The following is a 23,710-nucleotide window of genomic DNA, read 5'->3' as shown; positions in this document are numbered from 1 at the left end:
TCAGTCTCATGATAATCTGAATCTATCAGACTCATGATAATCTGAATCTATCAGACTCATGATAATCTGAATCTATCAGACTCATGATAATCTGAATCTTTATTAGACTCATGATAATCTGAATCTCTGTCAGACTCATGATAATCTGAATCTATCTGAATCTTTATTAGACTCATGATAATCTGAATCTCTCAGACTCATGATAATCTGAATCTTTATTAGACTCATGATAATCTGAATCTTTGTCAGAATCATGATAATCTGAATCTCTATTACACTCATGATAATCTGAATCTTTGTCAGAATCATGATAGTCTGAATCTCTATTACACTCATGATAATCTGAATCTCTGTCAGAGTCATTATAATCTGAATCTCTATTACACTCATGATAATCTGAATCTCTATCAGACTCATGATAATCTGAATCTCTATTACACTCATGATAATCTGAATCTCTGTCAGACTCATGATAATATAAATCTATCAGACTCATGATAATACAGTATAATTCTCTATCACACTCATAATAATCTGAATCTGTCAGTCTCATGATAATCTGAATCTGTCAGTCTCATGATAATCTGAATCTCTTTCATATTCATTATAATCTAAATCTCTATTACACTCATGATAATCTGAATCTCTATCAGACTCATGATAATCTGAATATCTATCAGTCTCATAATAAACTGAATCTCTATTAGACTCATGATAATCTGAATCTCTGTCAGACTCATGATAATCTGAATATCTGTCAGACTCATGATAATCTGAATCTCTATTAGACTCATGATAATCTGAATCTGTCAGACTCATGATAATCTGAATCTCTATTACACTCATGATAATCTGAATCTATCAGACTCATGATAATCTGAATCTGTCAGACTCATGATAATACAGTATTATTCTCTATCAGACTCGTAAAAATCTGAATCTCATATCAGACTCATTATAACCTGAATCTCAATCAGACTCATGATAATCTGAATCTCTATTAGACTCATGATAATCTGAATCTCTATCAGACTCATGATAATCTGAATCTGTCAGACTCATGATAATACAGTATTATTCTCTATCAGACTCGTAAAAATCTGAATCTCATATCAGACTCATTATAACCTGAATCTCTATCAGACTCATGATAATCTGAATCTCTATCAGACTCATGATAATCTGAATCTCTGTCAGACTCATGATAATCTAAGTCTCTTTCAGATTCATTATAATCTGAATCTCTATCAGACTCATGATTATCTGAATCTATCAGACTCATGATAATCTGAATCTCTATCAGACTCATGATAATCTGAATCTGTCAGACTCATGATAATACAGTATTATTCTCTATCAGACTTGTAAAAATCTGAATCTCATATCAGACTCATGATAATCTAAATCTCTATCAGACTCATGATAATCTAAATCTTTATCAGACTCACGATAATCTAAATCTCTTTCAGATTCATGATAATCTAAATCTCTATCAGACTCATGATAATCTGAATCTATCAGACTCATGATAATCTGAATCTATCAGACTCATGATAATCTGAATCTCTATCAGACTCATGATAATACAGTATTATTCTCTATCAGACTCGTAATAATCTGAATCTCTATTACACTCATGATAATCTGAATCTCTGTCAGAGTCATTATAATCTGAATCTCTATTACACTCATGATAATCTGAATCTCTATCAGACTCATGATAATCTGAATCTCTATTACACTCATGATAATCTGAATCTCTGTCAGACTCATGATAATCTAAATCTATCAGACTCATGATAATACAGTATAATTCTCTATCACACTCATAATAATCTGAATCTGTCAGTCTCATGATAATCTGAATCTATCAGACTCATGATAATCTGAATCTATCAGACTCATGATAATCTGAATCTTTATTAGACTCATGATAATCTGAATCTCTGTCAGACTCATGATAATCTGAATCTATCTGAATCTTTATTAGACTCATGATAATCTGAATCTCTCAGACTCATGATAATCTGAATCTTTATTAGACTCATGATAATCTGAATCTTTGTCAGAATCATGATAATCTGAATCTCTATTACACTCATGATAATCTGAATCTTTGTCAGAATCATGATAGTCTGAATCTCTATTACACTCATGATAATCTGAATCTCTGTCAGAGTCATTATAATCTGAATCTCTATTACACTCATGATAATCTGAATCTCTATCAGACTCATGATAATCTGAATCTCTATTACACTCATGATAATCTGAATCTCTGTCAGACTCATGATAATCTAAATCTATCAGACTCATGATAATACAGTATAATTCTCTATCACACTCATAATAATCTGAATCTGTCAGTCTCATGATAATCTGAATCTGTCAGTCTCATGATAATCTGAATCTCTTTCATATTCATTATAATCTAAATCTCTATTACACTCATGATAATCTGAATCTCTATCAGACTCATGATAATCTGAATATCTATCAGACTCATAATAAACTGAATCTCTATTAGACTCATGATAATCTGAATCTCTGTCAGACTCAAGATAATCTGAATATCTGTCAGACTCATGATAATCTGAATCTCTATTAGACTCATGATAATCTGAATCTGTCAGACTCATGATAATCTGAATCTCTATTACACTCATGATAATCTGAATCTATCAGACTCATGATAATCTGAATCTGTCAGACTCATGATAATACAGTATTATTCTCTATCAGACTCGTAAAAATCTGAATCTCATATCAGACTCATTATAACCTGAATCTCTATCAGACTCATGATAATCTGAATCTCTATTAGACTCATGATAATCTGAATCTCTATCAGACTCATGATAATCTGAATCTGTCAGACTCATGATAATACAGTATTATTCTCTATCAGACTCGTAAAAATCTGAATCTCATATCAGACTCATTATAACCTGAATCTCTATCAGACTCATGATAATCTGAATCTCTATCAGACTCATGATAATCTGAATCTCTGTCAGACTCATGATAATCTAAGTCTCTTTCAGATTCATTATAATCTGAATCTCTATCAGACTCATGATTATCTGAATCTATCAGACTCATGATAATCTGAATCTCTATCAGACTCATGATAATCTGAATCTGTCAGACTCATGATAATACAGTATTATTCTCTATCAGACTTGTAAAAATCTGAATCTCATATCAGACTCATGATAATCTAAATCTCTATCAGACTCATGATAATCTAAATCTTTATCAGACTCACGATAATCTAAATCTCTTTCAGATTCATGATAATCTAAATCTCTATCAGACTCATGATAATCTGAATCTATCAGACTCATGATAATCTGAATCTATCAGACTCATGATAATCTGAATCTCTATCAGACTCATGATAATACAGTATTATTCTCTATCAGACTCGTAATAATCTGAATCTCTATTACACTCATGATAATCTGAATCTCTATCAGACTCATGATAATCTAAATGTCTATCAGAGTCATGATAATCTAAATCTCTATCAGAGTCATGATAATCTAAATCTCTATCAGACTCATGATAATCTAAATCTCTATCAGACTCATGATAATCTAAATCTTTTTTCAGATTCATTATAATCTGAATCTCTATCAGACTCATGATAATACAGTATTATTCTCTATCAGACTCATAATAATCTGAATCTCATATCAGACTCATGATAATCTGAATCTATCAGACTTGTGATAATACAGTATAATTCTCAGTCAGACTCGTAATAATCATAATCTCTATCAATCTCATGATAATCTGAATCTCTGTCAGACTCATGATAATATGAATCTCTATCAGACTCATGATAATCTGAATCTATCAGACTCATGATAATACAGTATAATTCTCAATCAGACTTGTAATAATCTGAATCTCTATCAATCTCATGATAATCTGAATCTCTATCAATCTCATGATAATCTGAATCTCTATCAGTCTCATGATAATCTGAATCTATCAGACTCATGATAATCTGAATCTCTTTCAGATTCATTATAATCTGAATCCCTATCAGACTCATGATAATCTGAATCTATCAGACTCATGATAATCTGAATCTCTATCAGACTCATGATAATCTGAATCTCTATCAAACTCATGATAATCTAAATCTCTATCAGTCTCATGATAATCTGAATCTATCAGACTCATGATAATCTGAATCTCTTTCAGATTCATTATAATCTGAATCCCTATCAGACTCATGATAATCTGAATCTATCAGACTCATGATAATCTGAATCTCTATCAGACTCATGATAATCTGAATCTCTATCAAACTCATGATAATCTAAATCTCTTTCAGATTCATTATAATCTGAATCCCTATCAGACTCATGATAATCTGAATCTATCAGACTCATGATAATACAGTATAATTCTCAGTCAGACTTGTAATAATCTGAATCTCTATCAATCTCATGATAATCTGAATCTCTATCAGATTTATGATTATCTGAATCTCTATCAATCTCATGATAATCTGAATCTATCAGTCTCATGATAATCTGAATCTATCAGACTCATGATAATCTGAATCTCTATCAGACTCATGATAATCTGAATCTCTATCAAACTCATGATAATCTAAATCTCTTTCAGATTCATTATAATCTGAATCCCTATCAGACTCATGATAATCTGAATCTATCGGACTCATGATAATCTGAAACTCATATCAGACTCATGATAATCTGAATCTAGCAGACTCGTGATAATACAGTATAATTCTCTGTCAGACTCGTAATAATCTGAATCTACCAATCTCATGATAATCTGAATCTCTGTCGGACTCATGATAATATGAATCTCTATCAGACACCTGATAATAATGTATTATTCTCTATCAGACTCGTAATAATCTGAATCTCTGTCAATCTCATGATAATCTGAATCTCTATTGCACTCATGATAATCTGAATCTCTGTCAGACTCATTATAATCTGAATCTCTATCGGACTCATGATAATATGAATCTCTATCAGACTCCTGATAATAGAGTATGATTCTCTATCAGACTCATAATAATCTGAATCTCTATTACACTCATGATAATCTGAATCTCTGTCAGAGTCATTATAATCTGAATCTCTATCAGACTCACGATAATCTGAATCTCTATCAATCTCATGATAATCTGAATCTCTATTACACTCATGATAATCTGAATCTCTGTCAGACTCATTATAATCTGAATCTCTGTCAGACTCATTATAATCTGATTCTCTGTCAGACTCATGATAATCTGAATCTCTATCAGACTCATGATAATCTAAATATCTGTCAGACTCGTGATAATCTGAATCTCTGTTACACTCATGATAATCTGAATCTCTATCAGACTCATGATAATCTGAATATCTGTCAGACTCGTGATAATCTGAATCTCTTTCAGACTCATTATAATCTGAATCTCTATTAGACTCATGATAATCTGAATCTCTGTCAGACTCATGATAATCTGAATATCTGTCAGACTCGTGATAATCTGAATCTCTTTCAGACTCATTATAATCTGAATCTCTATTAGACTCATGATAATCTGAATCTCTGTCAGACTCATGATAATCTGAATCTCTGTCAGACTCATGATAATCTGAATCTCTGTCAGACTCATGATAATATGAATCTCTATCAGACTCATGATTATCTGAATCTATCAGACTCATGATAATCTGAATCTCTATTAGACTCATGATAATCTGAATCTCTATCAGACTCGTGATAATCTGAATTTCTATCAGACTCCTGATAATACAGTATGATTCTCTGCCATACTCGTAATAATCTGAATCTCTATTACACTCATAATCTGAATGTCTATCAGACACATAATAAACTGAATCTCTATCAGATTTATTATAATCTGAATCTATCAGACTCATGATGGTCTAAATCTCTGTGAGACTTTTCCCAAAATATTTAAATAAATCAGAATATCTGCTGAAGTTAGGTGTTGTATTTTGTTGTACTACTTAACAATATTCTAAATTGACAGAAGGCACAAACCAAGTTGAATAATCAATAGTGCTATTACAGATGTAAATATTAAATGTCATTTAATATTGTTTAAAAATGATGATCTGTTTAAGTAGCATTGGTTCACACTTTTGAATCAATGTAGCTTCAGGTCTTCATATCTCCAAAGACTTGAATCCATAGGAGATGTGAATGAGTATATTGAGTCTCCAGTTAATATATATGCACATATGAAAATGCTTAATTTCACAGAAAGCTATAGCTGTAGCTAACAAAGCTTCACAGGAGGATCAGGCTGGAAATTATGAGGAGGCCATTAAATCTTATCAACATGCAGTGAAATATTTTCTACATATAATAAAACGTGAGTTCATAAATACGGGTCTAACCTGTTTATAATAATTTGCATTGGTCAGTTCAAAGTTTGCTTAAAAATGTATTGTCATTTTAATCCTTTGTTTCCATGCATGCAGGTGAACCACAGGGTAAAGAGGGCAATCAGAAGATCAGAGATAAGTGTAAGCAGTATCTTGACAGAGCGGAAGAGCTCCAAGACTATCTTGATAAGAAAGAGGTTATTATCAATAATAACATTTTTACTGTATGTTTATGAATATGTCCAAGCAACATGGAGTGTAATGGATTGAATGCCAGAGGGCAATGATGTGTTCAACAGAAAATCCCTCTAGGTTTTTCTCTCATACTCCTTTTCCATTGTCATGGTTTCATAACCCAATCTGTCCCTGTTCTGCTTGTTTCCACTGAAGATAAGGTGGATCTGGCTTGGAAAAACTTGCTCCACAATTACCCATAAACCTGCTGGTCTCTAACCAGGAACTGTTAATATCAGGGGCCAGGGGTGGGATAATATCTTCATCATGTACATAAACGATGTAAAACAAAACTAGATCTCATCAAACTAGATGAATCCCGTTATGATTTAATGATGTTATAACCGTATTATTATAATTTGATAACTTAAGATAAATTTTATCCTTTCGACGATGTTGTGAATTGCTTGGGCCTTCTCTTTTGTTCTCTTTTTGGTCTATTCTTAGTGGAGTGCATGTATTAATTGTGCTTCGGCAACCAGTAACTGGCAAAGTTTAAAACTCTTGTTTTATCTTAGTGGTTGATTGACAGGTGATTAGGTGGTCCTTCGCTGTTGTTCGAACGCATTCAAACCCTTGAGAGTCATTTACACTGCAAACTCAATGTGGCCACATGCCTTTTCAACCTCCACCGAATGTGGTTCAAGTGAAAACATCTCAAAAGGTTTTGTATCCTATTCAACATGATCACACGGGAAGATGTTTCCAAGAGTTCCGGTACTCTAGGATAGGCCACATTTTGCCGACTCCTATCAGACATTTTTGCATCAGCTCCAGTGTGTTTACCTTCCCCTGTGGTCTGACCAGAAGTGCATTGCGTCAGCAGCGTGGGAGACCCAGATTCAGATCCCGTGTTGAAACCAGGAATTAATCGCGTTCACATAATCAGTGACTATCGCGATTCGGAGGTTGCATTTTTCCCTCTAACATTACATTTTTACTTCACTGATGGTTAGGTTTAAGTTTGGGGTTTGGGTTGGGGGGTGTACAGTTAAGTATGCATTCATCCTCCTGTATAACCTGCTGTACAGCTGAAAACAACTTGCTTCACAACTTGCTTTTGGCGCCCCTCTGTGGACAATACACCCAGAAAATGGAGACTTGCCCATATGTGCAACAACACTTACGTCTTTGGAAACTGGGGGCAGTGTTTCAAATTTCAGTAAGCACATACTGATTTTGGCTAAAGAAATTTCAACCTACTGTTTCCGATTTCACTATGAGATCAGTCTGTCCTATTAACACCTGTATTTAGGTGTAAACATGGCCTAAATGCAATGTGCTGGTCAGTGAGCCACAAAAGCAATTTGAAGTGGGACAACACTGTTTGGGGAATGCATTCTTTGAGCTCATGGCTGCGGATTCTGTTTGGCCCAGTTGTTTTGCAATTACTGTGTTTACATGAAGTCTCTGGTCATCTGACTTTTGGTTGATGCCTAAAAATGACCAAAAAGTGTCTGGAACACAGTCGAGGTGATTGTTCCATGCACAACTTTTGATGTTAGTGAAAAAGTTGGTTCTGGGACTGGTCCCTTGCCAGATCTGAAAGCAGCATAAGATTTTAACAGAGACTGGAACTCTGCATTCAAGCAAGGTCTCTGATTGGAATGTAGGTGGGTTTTTAGGGAGCCAGAGGGACAATAGTATGCCACTGTGCTATCCAGTGGCACAAAAAATGGGATATGCAGCATAGTATACCAATAGAGTACAATTCAACAGGACTCAAAATATTGCAAGTATTGGCTTGGCTTTGCCTTAAAGCAAATGTCGCCATCCCTCATCCAACACTTCGACTAGGACAACGTCACGATACTATACGCATCACTATACAGAGGCCATGATACAGTAAGTATCGCAGTACAGGAATACAGGTTAATTTTTAACTGAGGTACGAAACTAACTCTTTTGGTGACCAGCAACAGTGGTGGCTGTGGCTGGTGCCCAATTTGATCAATTTTTGCCAAATTGTAGCCTTAGACATGGTTCTAGAGGAATTCTAGTTTGATCTTTGTCTTATTCCTAGCATGCAATGTTGCTATATGTGCATTCTTTGACGCATGCCAATAGTTCACCTTTCACTGTGACGATAATGACAATTGTTTATAGCTCATTCATCTAACTGATGACATGAGAGTTTTGGTATCTGTAACACTATAGTAAGAGATTGGCCTACCGTGTAGCTGTAAAAGTGTAGATAACTTGTAATACTTCATCCAAATTAGTTTCCCCACATGCCCCATTATGTTGTTCAAGTTACTGATGTCTTTAACTTGTGTTTTCTCTAGCAGTGGTTTTGTATGTTAGTTTCAAACATCTTGTTCAGAACTCTCTTAAATTAGAATATATTTTTTTATATAATTTGTATATTTATATACGTCATATAAATTGTAATAGCTTTTGGGTACACAAGTGAACACCATAAAACCTCTCTGGCATATGTTCAGGCAAGTGTCAACTATATACTGTAGTGAAGGTAGATTTAAATGAAAGTATTAAACTGTTCTCAGGTGGTGAACAGTTCAACCAGATCTATCAAGCTGGCAAGTTGTCACATTTTCATTTGGGCAAGTTCTCGCATGTGTTTTAGATGTCACAATACAATTGATCAATTGTGATATTTGTAGACCACAACAGTGATGTGATATTTTAAGTTACCTTTTCCATTTTTGTTGCTTCATGAGTTATTTTGTGCTTTATGACTGTTTTAATTTTTGCATTTAGCTGAAAAGCCTATAAATAAGTGGTTTAATGCATGCGTCGATTTGGTTTTGGTGGTGGTGAAATGACGGGGTCTCTCCAAATGTTCATATGAAACTTGGCATGTCTTGTGACAACTTACCCCTGATAGTGTGACAACATGCACAGCTATTTGGGGCTTGTTGTCACAAATGGTAAATGTGTTCATTTAACTGTATTTCTTACAGTATTTGTTGCCAATACTGTAAGATATGTGGTAATACAGAAACTGACTTTCAAAAATAAACCTAACCTGAGAAACATACAATGGAGTAAAATCATCTAGCCCCACTTTTGTAGCTACTACATAGAAAGATACGAGTAATAGTAAGAGTATTATACTGGGGACATGAAATTTTAGCTACTGCATTTAAAGACTATATCCTGTTATATATCCTGATGTTTGGTGGCAAAAAGCACTTATTACATACAGTAATCTTTGTTCATTATGTATTACGACAGCAACACCCATTACGTAAGGAATGACTTATTTATTCCTTTTTGTTGAAGCCCTCAGGTATTTTTTAGGGCGCGCCAAATGGGTGTATCTTTCGCGTGTGACGTCATTTTTGCAACACGTGAGCGTCGAGGCGGAAGTGACATTAGACATTTTTAATGCGGAAGTTATTTTTTTCCTGTGTTGTCTAACGATCTTTAAAAATAAGTACAGAAATTACATACGTTTACTGTTTCTCGTTGTTTATTTGTAAAGAACGATTTGTGACCGTCTGTTAACGCAACACTGTCTTCATATTCCCCAAACACGTCGTGTTTTATGCATTTTTCCAACCCTTATGGCTGCCAACAACAACAACTTACAGGTAAGTTAACTAACAAAAGCCAAACAGACAGCAAGAACATTAACTCAAGGGTTTAATTAAAATAGACACAAGCATTTGCGTTCTTAAAAGCTTTATTGGCCCTTTTGTTAATTACGTACATTCGAAATTAATCCTTTAGTAAAAAACATTATATATATATATATATATATATATATATATATATATATATATATATATCTCGACTATTTATCACGTTGTTTAATTTCTGTAATCTAAATATACTAACAAACCCGTGGAGATGTAATACATTTTAACTGATTATAAATGAGAGTTTAAATGCAACTTTGAACGTTTTGGCGAGTTTAAAGTAAGACAATGACGTTAGCAGATCAGATGAGCTAACTTTGAAAATCAGCTCTTTTGTGTTTTGTGCTCATGAATACAGCTATATTACACCTAGCATTTAAACATTTCCCTTATTCAGATGAATACTCAATAAGTTACGGTTAAAATTATCTTCAAAGTTTTTGATTTGAAGAGTGGCAATTTGATATAAAAGCATTTATGATCAATATATTTTTCTGATAAATTGACAAAATACATCGGTCACTGTTACAGTTCTGTATGTGCTCAGTTTGACAGGTGTTTCGATTGTAATTTTGTCATTTCAATGCTTGTGTCATGCTTGCTCGGTATACAGACAAAGGCAAACCAAGAGAGGATTGAAACAATATTTTAGTTTGTTTCGGAATGTTTTTTCTGCTTCTCAAACGTTCTGTCTGAATGTGTCTGGTAAAGTGGCTGTTTCCTCTCATACACGAATATATGACAAAATGTACAACGTTATGACCATTAATACAATCAAAGTTCGGATGAACCGGCATGTGCGCGTGCACGTGAATAAGAACACTTGCCCTTTCAGCAGATTCATACAATGGGAATTGTCAAGAAGGAAAGAAAACACGTTTTGCACATGATAAAAAATGTTGGTATCGTTATTAAACCGAGTCCCCCCCGTTCCAATGAATTTGACACCGTTTAAGAGCGATTTTAACGTGGTTTCACGGTAACATGGTTGGTACATTGGTTTGAATGGGAACTGGTGATTACATTGGTCAGAGCAGTAAATCGCATGTGGAAGTCTTTTATTTGCAGCACTAAAGCATCATATGCTGTTATGTGTCAACAATATATTTTCAGTATTATTCAAGATTACTCAAGATTTTGCAAAACAAGCAAAATCATGATGTTTCTGAAGAACTTTCTCAGAGTACCATTTATTCTTACCCATTGGTCAATTTGGCCTTTGTACTTGCTCTCCACCAAAAAAATATTGCACTGTTCTGAAAGATCTTCTTGTGGCAATGTCATGGGTAGTCAAACATACAACCAGGGTTGGGAGGCTTACTTTAGAAATGTATTCCACTACAGATTACAGAATACATGCTGTAATTTGTAAAGTATTCCGTTAGATTACTCAAGGTCAGTAATGTATTCTAAATACTTTGGATTACTTCTTCAGCACTGGTAGATTTTTTCACTTGTTTTGACTATAAAAACTCTGCCAGTACAGTAACACAATATACACATGTTAAAAATACATTCTCTGAAATACCTAAATATCTTATGCAGTGTTGTTTCTAAAACAAGAGAAATCAAATTGATCTTGTTTTAAAGATTTTTAGGTATTTTTACAGGAAAACTATACAAAAATTATTATCAAGAATACGATTTTTGCCCTAATATCAAAGATATTACTAGAAAAAAACAAATTATGATCTAACGTGAATTTTCTTGATAAAAAAATATGATCGTGTCTGGTAACGTGCATGTAAAATGGCTAGAAATAGCATTTTAGCTTAGCGTAAAGCTGACAGTTTACACAAGGTTTATTTCTATTTCTTCTGCTCCAAACTTACTTCAAACTTACTTCTCTGTCTGCTCGTATGAATGTAACACATCATAAGAAAGTGTTTCACCACTGTTCAAATGCACTTTGGATCACATAATTTATATGTATAAATGTTTTCCATCTGAAAGGACTAAATATTAAATGAAACAAATGACAATAAAATGCAAAGTAATCTCTTCAGTAATCAAAATACTTTTTGAATGTAACTGTATTCTAATTACCAATGATTTAAATTGTAACTGTAGTGGAATACAGTTACTTATATTTTGCATTTTAAATACGTAACCCCGTTACATGTATTCTGTTACTCCCCAACACTGCATACAACATTGTCATGCACAGAACCTTTGAAAAGTAAAAGATGCTATTATAACAATTTATATAGAAATGCAGGTATTCATTGGGAATTGAACCCAGGTCGGTATGCATGGTTAGCAAACACACTACCCCTTGACCAACAGACCTGCTATGTGAATAGTAACAATTGGTTTATCTACTTTATCAAGCTATTGTTTTTTTTTGTTTTTTTTTGTTTTTTTTTTTCATAAAAGAGTATTGGCCTATTGTTGACACATATAAGCCTCTAATGCTTTAGTGTTGCAAATAAAAGACTTCCACATGCGATTTACTGCTCTGACAAATGTAATCGCCAGTTCCCATTCAAACCAATGTACCACGTTAACATGGGCAACCACGTTACCCTGTGAAACCATGTTAAACCATGTTATGCTCTTAAACTGTGTCAAATTCATTGGAACAGACATCGATCATACAAAGCAGGTTAATAATGATACCAAAACATTTTTATGATGTGTAAAACGCCTTTTTTTGGCTCCTTGGATATTCACACTGAACGAATCTGCTGAAAATGCAAGTAAAATTATTCACGTGCACGCGCAGTTGATCCATAACACCGGCAATACATTGGTAAATGTTTAACTAACGGCTTTATAACACAATAGTTTCTATTGTGCTTGCCTTGTCTGAAACCCACTCTGAAATAATACTGTGATGTCCACCTCACAGAAAGCTATAGATCTCGCTAGTAAGGCATCTCAGGAGGATAAGGCCGAAAACTATGAAGAGGCCCTGCGTCTGTACGAGCATGCTGTTCAGTACTTCTTGCATGTTGTGAAATGTGAGTATGCAGCAGAAATCTCTCTGTCTACATCTGTCCATCAAGGCTTGTACTTAATATTCCTGCTAAATGTTCATATATATTGCTCTTGAGTAGAGGTCGACAGATAGTGGGTTTTGCCGATAATGGTAACTAAGGTGGTGGAAAAGGCTGATAAAAAATTAATCGGCCTATAGTTTTTGAAATCAATTTATAGAATGTTCAAAAGTCTTATTCTTTCCCTCTCGAGATGGGCATAGACACAGAGGCTACAAGAGTCCAAAATGATTAAAATCCCAAATGCAGTTTATTGTTCAACCAAAATCCCAATAATAATCATAAAAATGAAGATTTGGTGCTTAACGTGGGATTTTTAACTATAAACAAGCCCTAAACTCACAAGGGACTCGTATTTTGAAATAACAGAGACTTGGCTACATTACAATGTTCTAAAATAAGTATTAACCAAATTAAGCTTTTTATAGCCTAGATATTCACCAGATGAAGGGATTTGTGTATATGTGCAGCTCTGGAAAAAATTAAGAGACCACTGCAAAATTATCAGTTTCTCTGGATTGACTATTTATATGTGTTTGAGTAAAATTAACATTTTTGTTTTATTCTATGAAGTACTGACAACATTTCTCCCCAAATTCCAAATAAAAATATTGTCATTTAGAGCATTTATTTGCAGAAAATGACAACTGGTCAAAATAACAAAAAAGATGCAGTGTTTTCAGACCTTGAATAATGCAAAGAAAACAAGTTCATATTCATTTTTAAACAACAAAATACTAATGTTTTAACTTGGAAAGAGTTCAGAAATCAATATTTGGTGGAATAACCCTGATTTTCAATCACAGCTTTCATGCGTCTTGGCATGCTCTCAACCAGTCTTTCACATTGCTGTTGAGTGACTTTATGCAACTCCTGGTGCAAAAATTCAAGCAGCTCGGCTTTGTTTGATGGCTTGTGGCCATCCATCGTCCTCTCGATCACATTCCAGAGGTTTTTAATGGGGTTCAGGTCTGGAGATTGGGCTGGCCGTGACAGGGTCTTGATCTGGTGCTCCTCCATCCACACATTGATTGACCTGGCTGTGTGGTATGGAGCATTGTCCTGATGGAAAAACCAATCCTTAGAGTTGGGGAATATTGTCAGAGCCGAAGGAAGCAAGTTTTCTTCCAGGATAACCTTGTAAGTGGCTTGAGTCATGCGTCCTTCACAAAGACGAATATTCCCGATTCCAGCCTTGCTGAAGCACCCCCAGATCATCAACGATCCTCCACCAAATTTCACAGTGGGTGCGAGACACTGTGGCTTGAAGGCCTCTTTAGGTCTCCTCCTAACCATTAGACGACCAGGTGATGATCTGAGGGTGCTTCAGCAAGAAAAATTCCCATGAGGTGCTGCTGCCTTCCAGGAACAAACTGAGGGACCTTTGGCACAGAGGAATAGAAAAAGAAAAAAACTATCAGCGACTATCACCACAGATTTTTGCCGGTAACCGATAGTTCCAAAAAGCAGCTATCGGCACCAGTTAATCAGTAAAACCGATAGATCAGTTTACCTCTAATTTTGAGGTAGATGTGTGTTTTTGTCAGAATTTTCATTTATCGTCACTATGTTAAACCAAATAAATCACAGCAGTTAAGCAGCGACTGATTTCAGAATGCTGAGCACAGTCATAAATTTACTCTGTTTTTTTCTTGCAAGATGAAGCACAGGGTGATAAAGCCAAACAAAGCATCCGAGCCAAATGTGCTGAGTATTTGGACCGGGCTGAGAAACTGAAAGAGTATTTGAAGAAGAAAGAGAAGGCACCAGCGAAGCCGGTGAAGGAGTCGCAGTCCAATGATAAAGGGTGGGTGATGTGCAATAGTAGTCAATAGGACTGGATGATGTTGTTTAAACATTATATATTAATCATTTTCAGCCTTTTGATGATATTCTATGTCTATGTATTTGCTCTAAATGGCTTAAAACAGCAATCATTGCCAATTAGATTCAAATTTTTTGCATGAAGTAAAACGGACGACTACTAGTGTTGGTGTATTTGTTTGTGGCGAGGGCTACATGCCGTATGCATGCCTTAACATATGCACACTTACTGTTCTTTTGTGATTTTCATTGTTTACAATTTATTTTCGTTGCTTAGAAATGAGAGTGATGAAGGAGAAGACCCTGAAAAAAAAAAATTTCAGAATCAGCTCTCAGGTTAATTATTCCCCTTCCACTATTCAGACAATTGCTTTTAAATGACTCTGCCTTCAGAGTGCAACTTATTATGAACTAATAGATGATCTTCGATCACAGGAGCCATTGTCATGGAGAAGCCGAACATTAAATGGGATGATGTAGCTGGGTTAGAAGGGGCCAAAGAGGCCCTGAAAGAAGCTGTCATTCTGCCAATTAAGTTTCCACATCTCTTTACAGGCAAGTGGCTTTCCAGTGTAAACAAAATCATCAACTAATGTTTTACATACTGTATGTGATGCTCGCCATTGCCAATAAGTTTCTTGCAGTTTATTAAAGTGGTTTGCAACGTGAACCATATTCAGAGGGAGGATTGATAACTATGGGTGTATCCAAAGAAGCTCAGAAGTGTGTCTGTCAGAAATGCTTACTAAGGATTGTATTTCTTTGTGTATTAGGTAAAAGGACTCCGTGGAGGGGTATCCTTCTCTTCGGGCCTCCCGGCACAGGCAAATCATACCTGGCCAAAGCGGTAGCGACAGAAGCCAACAATTCCACCTTTTTCTCCATTTCCTCCTCAGACCTGGTATCAAAGTGGCTTGGAGAGAGTGAAAAGTGAGTGTTTGGGTTGTAAGGACTGGGCCATGTTTATAGTAGGGGCTATACTGTATGTTTGAGAACGTGCAAAATTTGAAAAAATGTGAAAAGGCAAGTGCATAGTCTGAAAGTCAACTTGGACCTGGACATATGAAATATTAAAAGTGTTTTGTAATAATTTACTTCCGAAAGTTGTTGCATTGCTATAGCATTGTCCTTGTCGACTAGGCCAAAATGAACATGCAGTGCAACGAGTCATCCACTATGTGAATGAATCATGGACTGAATCGGTCAGTTAAATTATAATGTCAGACTCTAAATGAGCCTGAACCGTTACTGTGGCATGAGTACCTCACCCTAATGCTGTCTCAAACTCTTTGATCACTTTGTAGCTGTACTTTTAATTCTAAAATTAGCTTCACTGTTAATTATCGTGGGAACGCTTTCAGATAGTCAACTGTCAAAATAATGACCTTAAAAGGGACAGTTCACCCAAAAATAAAAACTCTCTCATCATTTACTCACCCTCATACTATCCCAGATGTGGATGACTTTCTTTAATCTGCTGAACACAAATGAAGATTTTTAGAAGAATATCTCAGCTCTGTAGGTCCAAACAATGCAAGTGAATGGTGGTCAGACCTTTGTAGCTCCAAAAATCACATAAGTTAGCATAAAAGTAATCCGTAAGACTCCAGTGGTTAAATCAATGTCTTCAGTGATATGATATGTGTGGGTGAGAAACAGATCAATATTTAATTCCTTATTTACTATAAGTTCTCCTCTCTCCTCAGTCAATCTTCATTTTAACTTTCATTCTTCTTGTGTTTTTTATGATTTACATTCTTCGGCCTATCGCCCCCTACTGGGCAGGGAGAAGAATTTTGAGCAAAAAAGGACTTAAATATTTATGTTTCTCATGTCATATCACTTCTGAATATATGCATTAAAACACTTGAGTCGTATGGATTACTTTTATGATGTCTTTATGTGCTTTTTGGAGTGTCGAAATTTAGCACCCATTCACTTGCATTGTATGGACCTACAGAGCTGAAATATTCTTCTAAAAATCATAATTTGTGTTCTGCAGAAGAAAGGAAGTCATACACATCTGGGATATCATAAGGGTGAGTAAATGATGAGAGAATTTTCATTTTTGGGTGATCTATCCCTTTAACAGTTCTGATTGGTTAAGGTTGCTTGTCACTTCCCTTGCCAAATTAGCATATGAGTTCTATTGGCATTAGTGAGAAACTCTACCATGTGATGGTTCGTAAACTGGCTCGTTCATTTCCTTAGGTTGGTGAAGAACTTGTTCACTTTGGCTCGAGAACACAAACCCTCTATTATCTTCATTGATGAGATTGATTCACTGTGCGGCTCCAGAAGTGAGAATGAAAGTGAAGCGGCTCGTCGAATCAAGACGGAGTTTCTGGTCCAGATGCAAGGTGAAGCGTCTAAAGACTATCAATGATCATATAAAATAAGTTGTACATTCATGTAATCACAGTCATACAATTATATATGAATATGTAGGGCTGAATCTCAAGAAACCTGTCTAGAACATGTACATCACATTTTAATCCAAAAAAAAAAAAAAAAAAGGCTTAATTTTCTTTATTCAAAATATAATTTCATAAAGAATTTAAATTTTTCTTTTGATTTTTATGGTGAAATGTGAGCTGGACTTGTTTTTTCATTTGTACGATGACGTGCCCATGCGGTTTAAGGCATTTTCATTTTTGGGTGAACTATGCTTTAAACATGAGCCATTAATATTGTCTAATGTAAATTAATGTCATTATAGGTGTTGGTAATGACAATGAAGGGATCCTGGTGTTGGGAGCCACTAACATCCCGTGGACGTTGGATTCTGCCATCAGAAGACGGTAATGATTCATGTCTGTGAGGGAAGCCCATAGGTTTATAAACTAGTGAGTGAATTGCCATGAAAAATTCAGGTCTGAAAGGTAACAGATTTTAAGGTAATTCAGTCTGTCTGTGGCCCCTTATCAGTTATCTTGCATTAAACTTTAGTCAGTGTTAGGCATCAGTTTAAATGACATCACCTCAGTCAGGTCAGCTAGAACAAGTTTATCAACTCTCGGTTGGGGCGTTATTAGGCAAGATATACCATTCACAAACTAATTTAACATTGGTCCAGAGGTGCTCACTTTGCGTGTATGTGTTTTTACATTCATGAAACATCTTCTGTTGTGTTAAGATTTGAGAAACGTATCTACATCCCCCTGCCGGAGGACCATGCCCGTGGGTTCATGTTTAAGCTAAATCTGGGCAGCACACCAAACAGTCTCACAGAATCAGACTTCATCACTCTGGGAAAGAAGACCAACGGTTACTCCGGTGCTGACATCAGCGTTATTGTCAGAGACGCTCTTATGCAACCTGTCAGGAAGGTCCAGTCTGCCACTCACTTCAAAAGGGTCAGTCTTGCTAAGTGTTTAATGTTTATGTTGTGATGTATAAGTTGCCCTAAAAAGTTTTTGGTAACAGAATTCTAGCTTAAAAATTTATAAATTTCAGTTCAGACTGGTTTAAGTGTCAAAATAGATTAATTGTGTGGGTGTTCTGTACTGGATATTATAAGTATATATCTTATATTTACATGAACTTGGATAAAGAAAATGACTGGAATTAATCCCTGGAACTACTTACTTCTTTAACCACTGCCATTATTCATATTTCCTTCAGGTACGAGGACCATCAAGGAATGACCCAAAAATGATTACCGACGACCTCCTTACCCCCTGTTCTCCGGGCGACCCACAGGCCATAGAGATGACATGGATGGACGTTCCTGGAGAGAAGCTTTTGGAACCAATTGTTTCCATGGTCAGCATGTTTTTAATTCTCTAAAGTCATCTAGTGGTCGACCGATATATTGCAGAGGCCGATCTGTAACATGTAAATGACCAATCACAGTTCATTTTGTTATGTGCCATCATGTTACTACAATAATAGACTGGTGTGCAACACAGTCTCATTTAAACGGCCCGCGTATCAGAGCCACGACAGACGCATATGATCTCATTAAGTTTAAAGTGCTCGCCTTTTTCACTCTCGCTCTCTCTTTTCAACAGTTCCATGTAACTTTTAACTGTCTTGTCTAATGATAAAAAGGCAAATATCAAGGGATGCACTGTTATGGAAATTTTGGCAGATACCGATAATTCATTATATTTTTAAGGCTGATAACTGATATATATATTTGCAGATAAATCTAAATTTTGATATAAATCTACATTTTGTGTGCCTGATTACAAAAAAAAAGGCTCACCTCAAAAAGCCATGTTCCATGCTCCTTAAAAGAAATCAAACATGTGGCCCAGTCAGTGGCCGTTTTCAAACCGGGATGAGCGTTTTTCAACTGCTTTACATGATTTGCCTTCTTCTTTGAGATTGCTTACTTTAATTGTATAGTTGAGAAATGCCTATCCTGGTTTGGAAACGCCCACTGATTACTACATTGAGAATCCCTACTTTCATTGGATAGTTAAAAAGCCCATCCCGGTCTGAAACGCCCACATATTGGAATACGCCCATTATTGCTCCTCAGAGACCAATACTTCTGTACAGTGAATAACTGCTTTTATTTTAAAACAACTTCAACTGTAGAAAATAAAAACTTCAAGGAAACATCTAAATCTTTCTTTTCCCATAATAATTTACTGAATGTAGCCTACTTTGAACCAGTTATATAAATAAATGTACATTCATATGGCCAACTTACTTTGATTTGAAAATAAAAGTCTATTGACTGCAGTTGATAGAACATTTGGTAAGTTAATTTTATAAATACAGTGCATTACACTTAATTCAAACCAGTCAAAAGGCCACAATAAGGAATGCAAACAAGTCTCAAACATGACTTTACATACATAAAGAATAAAGAAACAAAATGCATGTGTCACATGGATAAAGAAAATGGAGTGTTTACTCCGATCCTGAATGATCTTCTAAAGAAAAGTCTGCTGCGTGCTGACGTGTCACGTTATGCGAAAGGCACCAATCAATACCCTCATGGTGAATAGCTTGTACCTGAAACGGTTTGATTGAAGGGATATCGGCTTTAATAAATTGTCCTAATTTTTTTAACGGACTGGTAACGATAATTTTTTTTAAGTTCACGTTTATCGTCCGATACCAATATGGCTGCCGATGTATCGTGCATCCCTACAAATATTAATAAAACTAATATCATATACCATCTGCAAATATGCAGATACCTCATTTGAACAGATGTTATTCACGAACCTCACGAAATCCAGCATTTTCTTCCTTTTGTGTGCTCTTATAATATCTTCCTCAGAAGCGTCTATCAGCCCGGATCAAAACTCAGTTTCTCTGACTTACGAATGTTGCATGATGGTCAGTCCATTACAAACCAAGCATGCGATCCGGGCCATGTAAACAGTTTGTTGGATCCGCACGAGCACGTGAGAGCAACTTTAAAGTAAAAGCGCTTCACGAGCGCTGTGTGTAAATGTCACATTCACTGTGTGTACAACTGGTTTGATTCTGTTCCTTTTGTGAGAAAATGCGATTGCTTTTTAAATTTTTATTTTTTGGATTTTCTCACTTTTTCTCCCCAATTTGGAATGCCCAGTTCCCAATGCACTCTAAGTCCTCGTGGTGGTGTAGTGACTCGCCTCAATCCGGGTGGCGGAGGACGAATCTCAGTTGCCTCCGCGTCTGAGACCGCCAACCCGCGCATCTTATCACGTGTCTTGTTGAGCGCGTTACCGCGGAGACATAGCGCGTGTGGAGGCTTCACGCCATCCACTGCGGCATCCATGCACAACTCACCATGCGAACCACATTATAGCGACCACGAGGAGGTTACCCCATGTGACTCTACTCTCCCTAGTAACCGGGCCAATTTGGTTGCTTAGAAGACCTGGCTGGAGTCACTCAGCACACCCTGGGATTCGAACTTGTGAACTCCAGGGATGGTAGTCAGCGTCTTTACTTGCTGAGCTACCCAGGCCGAAAATGCGATTGCTAATGTGCATGCACATACCATCCATGGTTGCTGGACTACTGTGTACACTGTTATTTCCTTGTTTCTGATACAGTTGTGCTCAAAAGTTTGCATACCCTTGGAGAATTGGTAATATATGTACCATTTTTAAAGAAAACATGAGTGAGCAGGCAAAACACATTTCTTTTATTTCTTATGGGATTCATATTCAACTGTAGGTTATAACAGAATGGCACAATCATAAAACAAAACATGGCAACAAAGAAAAAAATGAAATGACCCCTGTTCAAAAGTCTGCATACCCTTAGTTCTTAATACTGTGTATTGCCCCCTTTAGCATCAATGACAGCGTGCAGTCTTTTGTAATAGTTGTCTATGAGGCTCCAAATTCTTGCAGGTGGTATAGCTGCCCATTGGTCTTGGCAAAATGCCTCCAGGTCATGCAAAGTCTTTGGTCGTCTTGCATGAACCACATGTTTGAGATCTCCCCAGAGTGGCTCGATGATATTAAGGTCAGGAGACTGTGATGGCCACTCCAGAACCTTCACCTTTTTCTGCTGTAACCACTGGAGGGTCAACTTGGCCTTGTGCTTAGGGTCATTGTCATGCTGGAAAGTCCAAGAGCATCCCATGCACAGCTTTCGAGCAGAAGAATGCAAATTATCTGCCAGTATTTTCTGATAACATGCTGCATTCATATTGCCATCAATTTTCACAAGATTCCCCGTGCCTTTAGAGCTCACACCCCCCCAAAACATCAGTGAGCCACCACCATGCTTCACAGTGGGGATGGTATTCTTTTCACTATAGGCCTTGTTGACCCCTTTCCAAACATAGTGCTTATGGTTGTGACCATAAAGCTCTATTTTGGTCTCGTCACTCCAAATTACAGTGTGCCAGAAGCTGTGAGGCGTGTCAAGGTGTTATCGGGCATATTGTAACCGGGCTTTTTTGTGGCATTGGCACAGTAAAGGATTCTTTCTGGCAACTCGACCATGCAGCTCATTTTTGTTCAGGTATCGTCGTATTGTGCTCCTTGAAACAACCACACCGTCTTTTTCCATAGCAGCCTGTATTTCTCCTGAGGTTACCTGTGGGTTTTTCTTTGTATCCCGAACAATTCTTCTGGCAGTTGTGGATGAAATCTTTCTTAGTCTACCTGACCTTGGCTTGGTATCAAGAGATCCCTGAATTTTCCACCTCTTAAAAAGTGATTGAACAGTACTGACTGGCATTTTCAAGGCTTTGGATCCTTTTTTATCTTTATAAAGTTCCATTACCTTGTTACACAGGTCTTTTGACATTTCTTTTCTGCTCCTCATGGCTCAGTATCTAGCCTGCTCAGTATATCCACGTGAGAGCTAACAAACTCATTGACTATTTATACACAGACACTAATTGCAATTTAAAAAGCCACAGGTGTGGGAAATTAACCTTTAATTGCCATTTAAACCTGTGTGTGTCACCTTGTGTGTCTGTAACAAGGCCAAACATTCAAGGGTATGTAAACTTTTGATCAGGGCCATTTGGGTGATTTCTGTTACCATTATGATTTAAAAAGGAGCCAAACAACTATGTGATGATAAATGGCTTCATATGATCACTATCCTTAAATAAAAGATTTGCATGATCAGTCATATTTTCAAAATCAATGCCAAATTTTCACAATTTCTGATAGGGTATGCAAACTTTTGAGCACAACTGTATATTAAGACTTTCGTTATTTGCAAATAAACTACTGAAATTGGATGACTGAACAGAAGAAGAAACTGCTATCTACCGTTTAAAACAGTCCTATTTTTTTTAAAGATTATTTTTTACGAAGTAAAAGTAAAGAAATTGAGTAAATACATTCTAAAATAAGAGTTTATTCCTTTTTATTTATAGCAATTTTATGTATATGTTATTCCCTATATTAAATTGTGTGATATAATGGCATTATAGTGGTCTGTCGGCCACCCTGCTCTCTGGATCACTACTGGATTTTGCAAATAACGATAACTTAAGTGGTAGGAAAGTCTGATAACCGATTGATGTCTCATTGTGTGTCATTTTCTGCAGTCATTGTTGGTTAGGGCAAATTTTAAGTTGCACCACTATTCTTATTATGCTCTGCTCATACCCGCAGTCGGACATGCTCAGGTCCCTTGCCAATACCAAGCCCACCGTGAACGAGCAGGATCTGGAGAAGCTGAAAAAGTTCACTGAGGACTTTGGACAGGAGGGCTGATCCAGTCCCCCGAAACAAAATCAAACAGATTGTGATTATAATGTCTTCACTCTTGCCCTTCTCACAACCCTCAATTCCTGTGACTGACGAGCCCCATGAGCTCAGGCTGAAGGCTAGATATAATCTGAAATGTGTAACACTACAAATTTCTTCAAACTCTCTTCTAGCCTAACTCCTTTTTTCTCCTGTCCTCATCTGTTAATAGCTACTCTACCTGCAAGGCTGCCTTCAGTACCTGCTGAGGTTTGAGACCATCATGTTTATTTCATCATTAATCATTCCAGCTGGCTCAATCATTATTATATTAAATATTATATAGTCTTACTATGATAAACACAGCTCAATGGATCTTACACATAGAAGTCCTGTGCAACATTTAGCAATTGTAATGAGCAGTCTGAGAAATATTTATATCAGTTTTGTTTACAAAGGCACAAATATCCCAATACACACAATATTTAAAGGGGATAGTTCACTCAATAAATGACCATTTTCATTGTTGGGTT

General features: G+C 36.1%; 1 protein-coding gene across 2 annotated transcripts in view; it reads left to right on the top strand.

Moving 5' to 3' along the window:
• LOC127441656 (vacuolar protein sorting-associated protein 4B) overlaps nt 1-23,710 on the top strand; it is a 29,281-nt gene extending 5,571 nt beyond the window's left edge. Inside the window, exons 2-13 of one of the 2 annotated variants that reach the window (XM_051699293.1) lie at nt 6,274-6,385; nt 6,495-6,595; nt 13,089-13,200; nt 14,896-15,043; nt 15,338-15,396; nt 15,496-15,615; nt 15,834-15,990; nt 17,272-17,420; nt 17,780-17,861; nt 18,197-18,416; nt 18,685-18,825; nt 23,103-23,710. In XM_051699293.1, coding sequence (XP_051555253.1) covers nt 6,274-6,385; nt 6,495-6,595; nt 13,089-13,200; nt 14,896-15,043; nt 15,338-15,396; nt 15,496-15,615; nt 15,834-15,990; nt 17,272-17,420; nt 17,780-17,861; nt 18,197-18,416; nt 18,685-18,825; nt 23,103-23,204 — 1,503 coding nt within the window. In that variant the 3' untranslated portion in view covers nt 23,205-23,710. Of the gene's footprint in view, nt 1-6,273; nt 6,386-6,494; nt 6,596-9,958; nt 10,190-13,088; nt 13,201-14,895; nt 15,044-15,337; nt 15,397-15,495; nt 15,616-15,833; nt 15,991-17,271; nt 17,421-17,779; nt 17,862-18,196; nt 18,417-18,684; nt 18,826-23,102 lie in introns of those variants that run through there. The other variant, XM_051699294.1, reaches the window with a different exon arrangement.

Source organism: Myxocyprinus asiaticus, chromosome 5 (genome assembly GCF_019703515.2).
Source record: "Myxocyprinus asiaticus isolate MX2 ecotype Aquarium Trade chromosome 5, UBuf_Myxa_2, whole genome shotgun sequence".
In the NCBI taxonomy this organism is placed as follows: Eukaryota; Metazoa; Chordata; class Actinopteri; order Cypriniformes; family Catostomidae; genus Myxocyprinus; species Myxocyprinus asiaticus.
The sequence above is the reverse complement of the archived record's forward strand: the minus strand, read 5'-3'. Positions and strand labels throughout refer to the sequence as shown.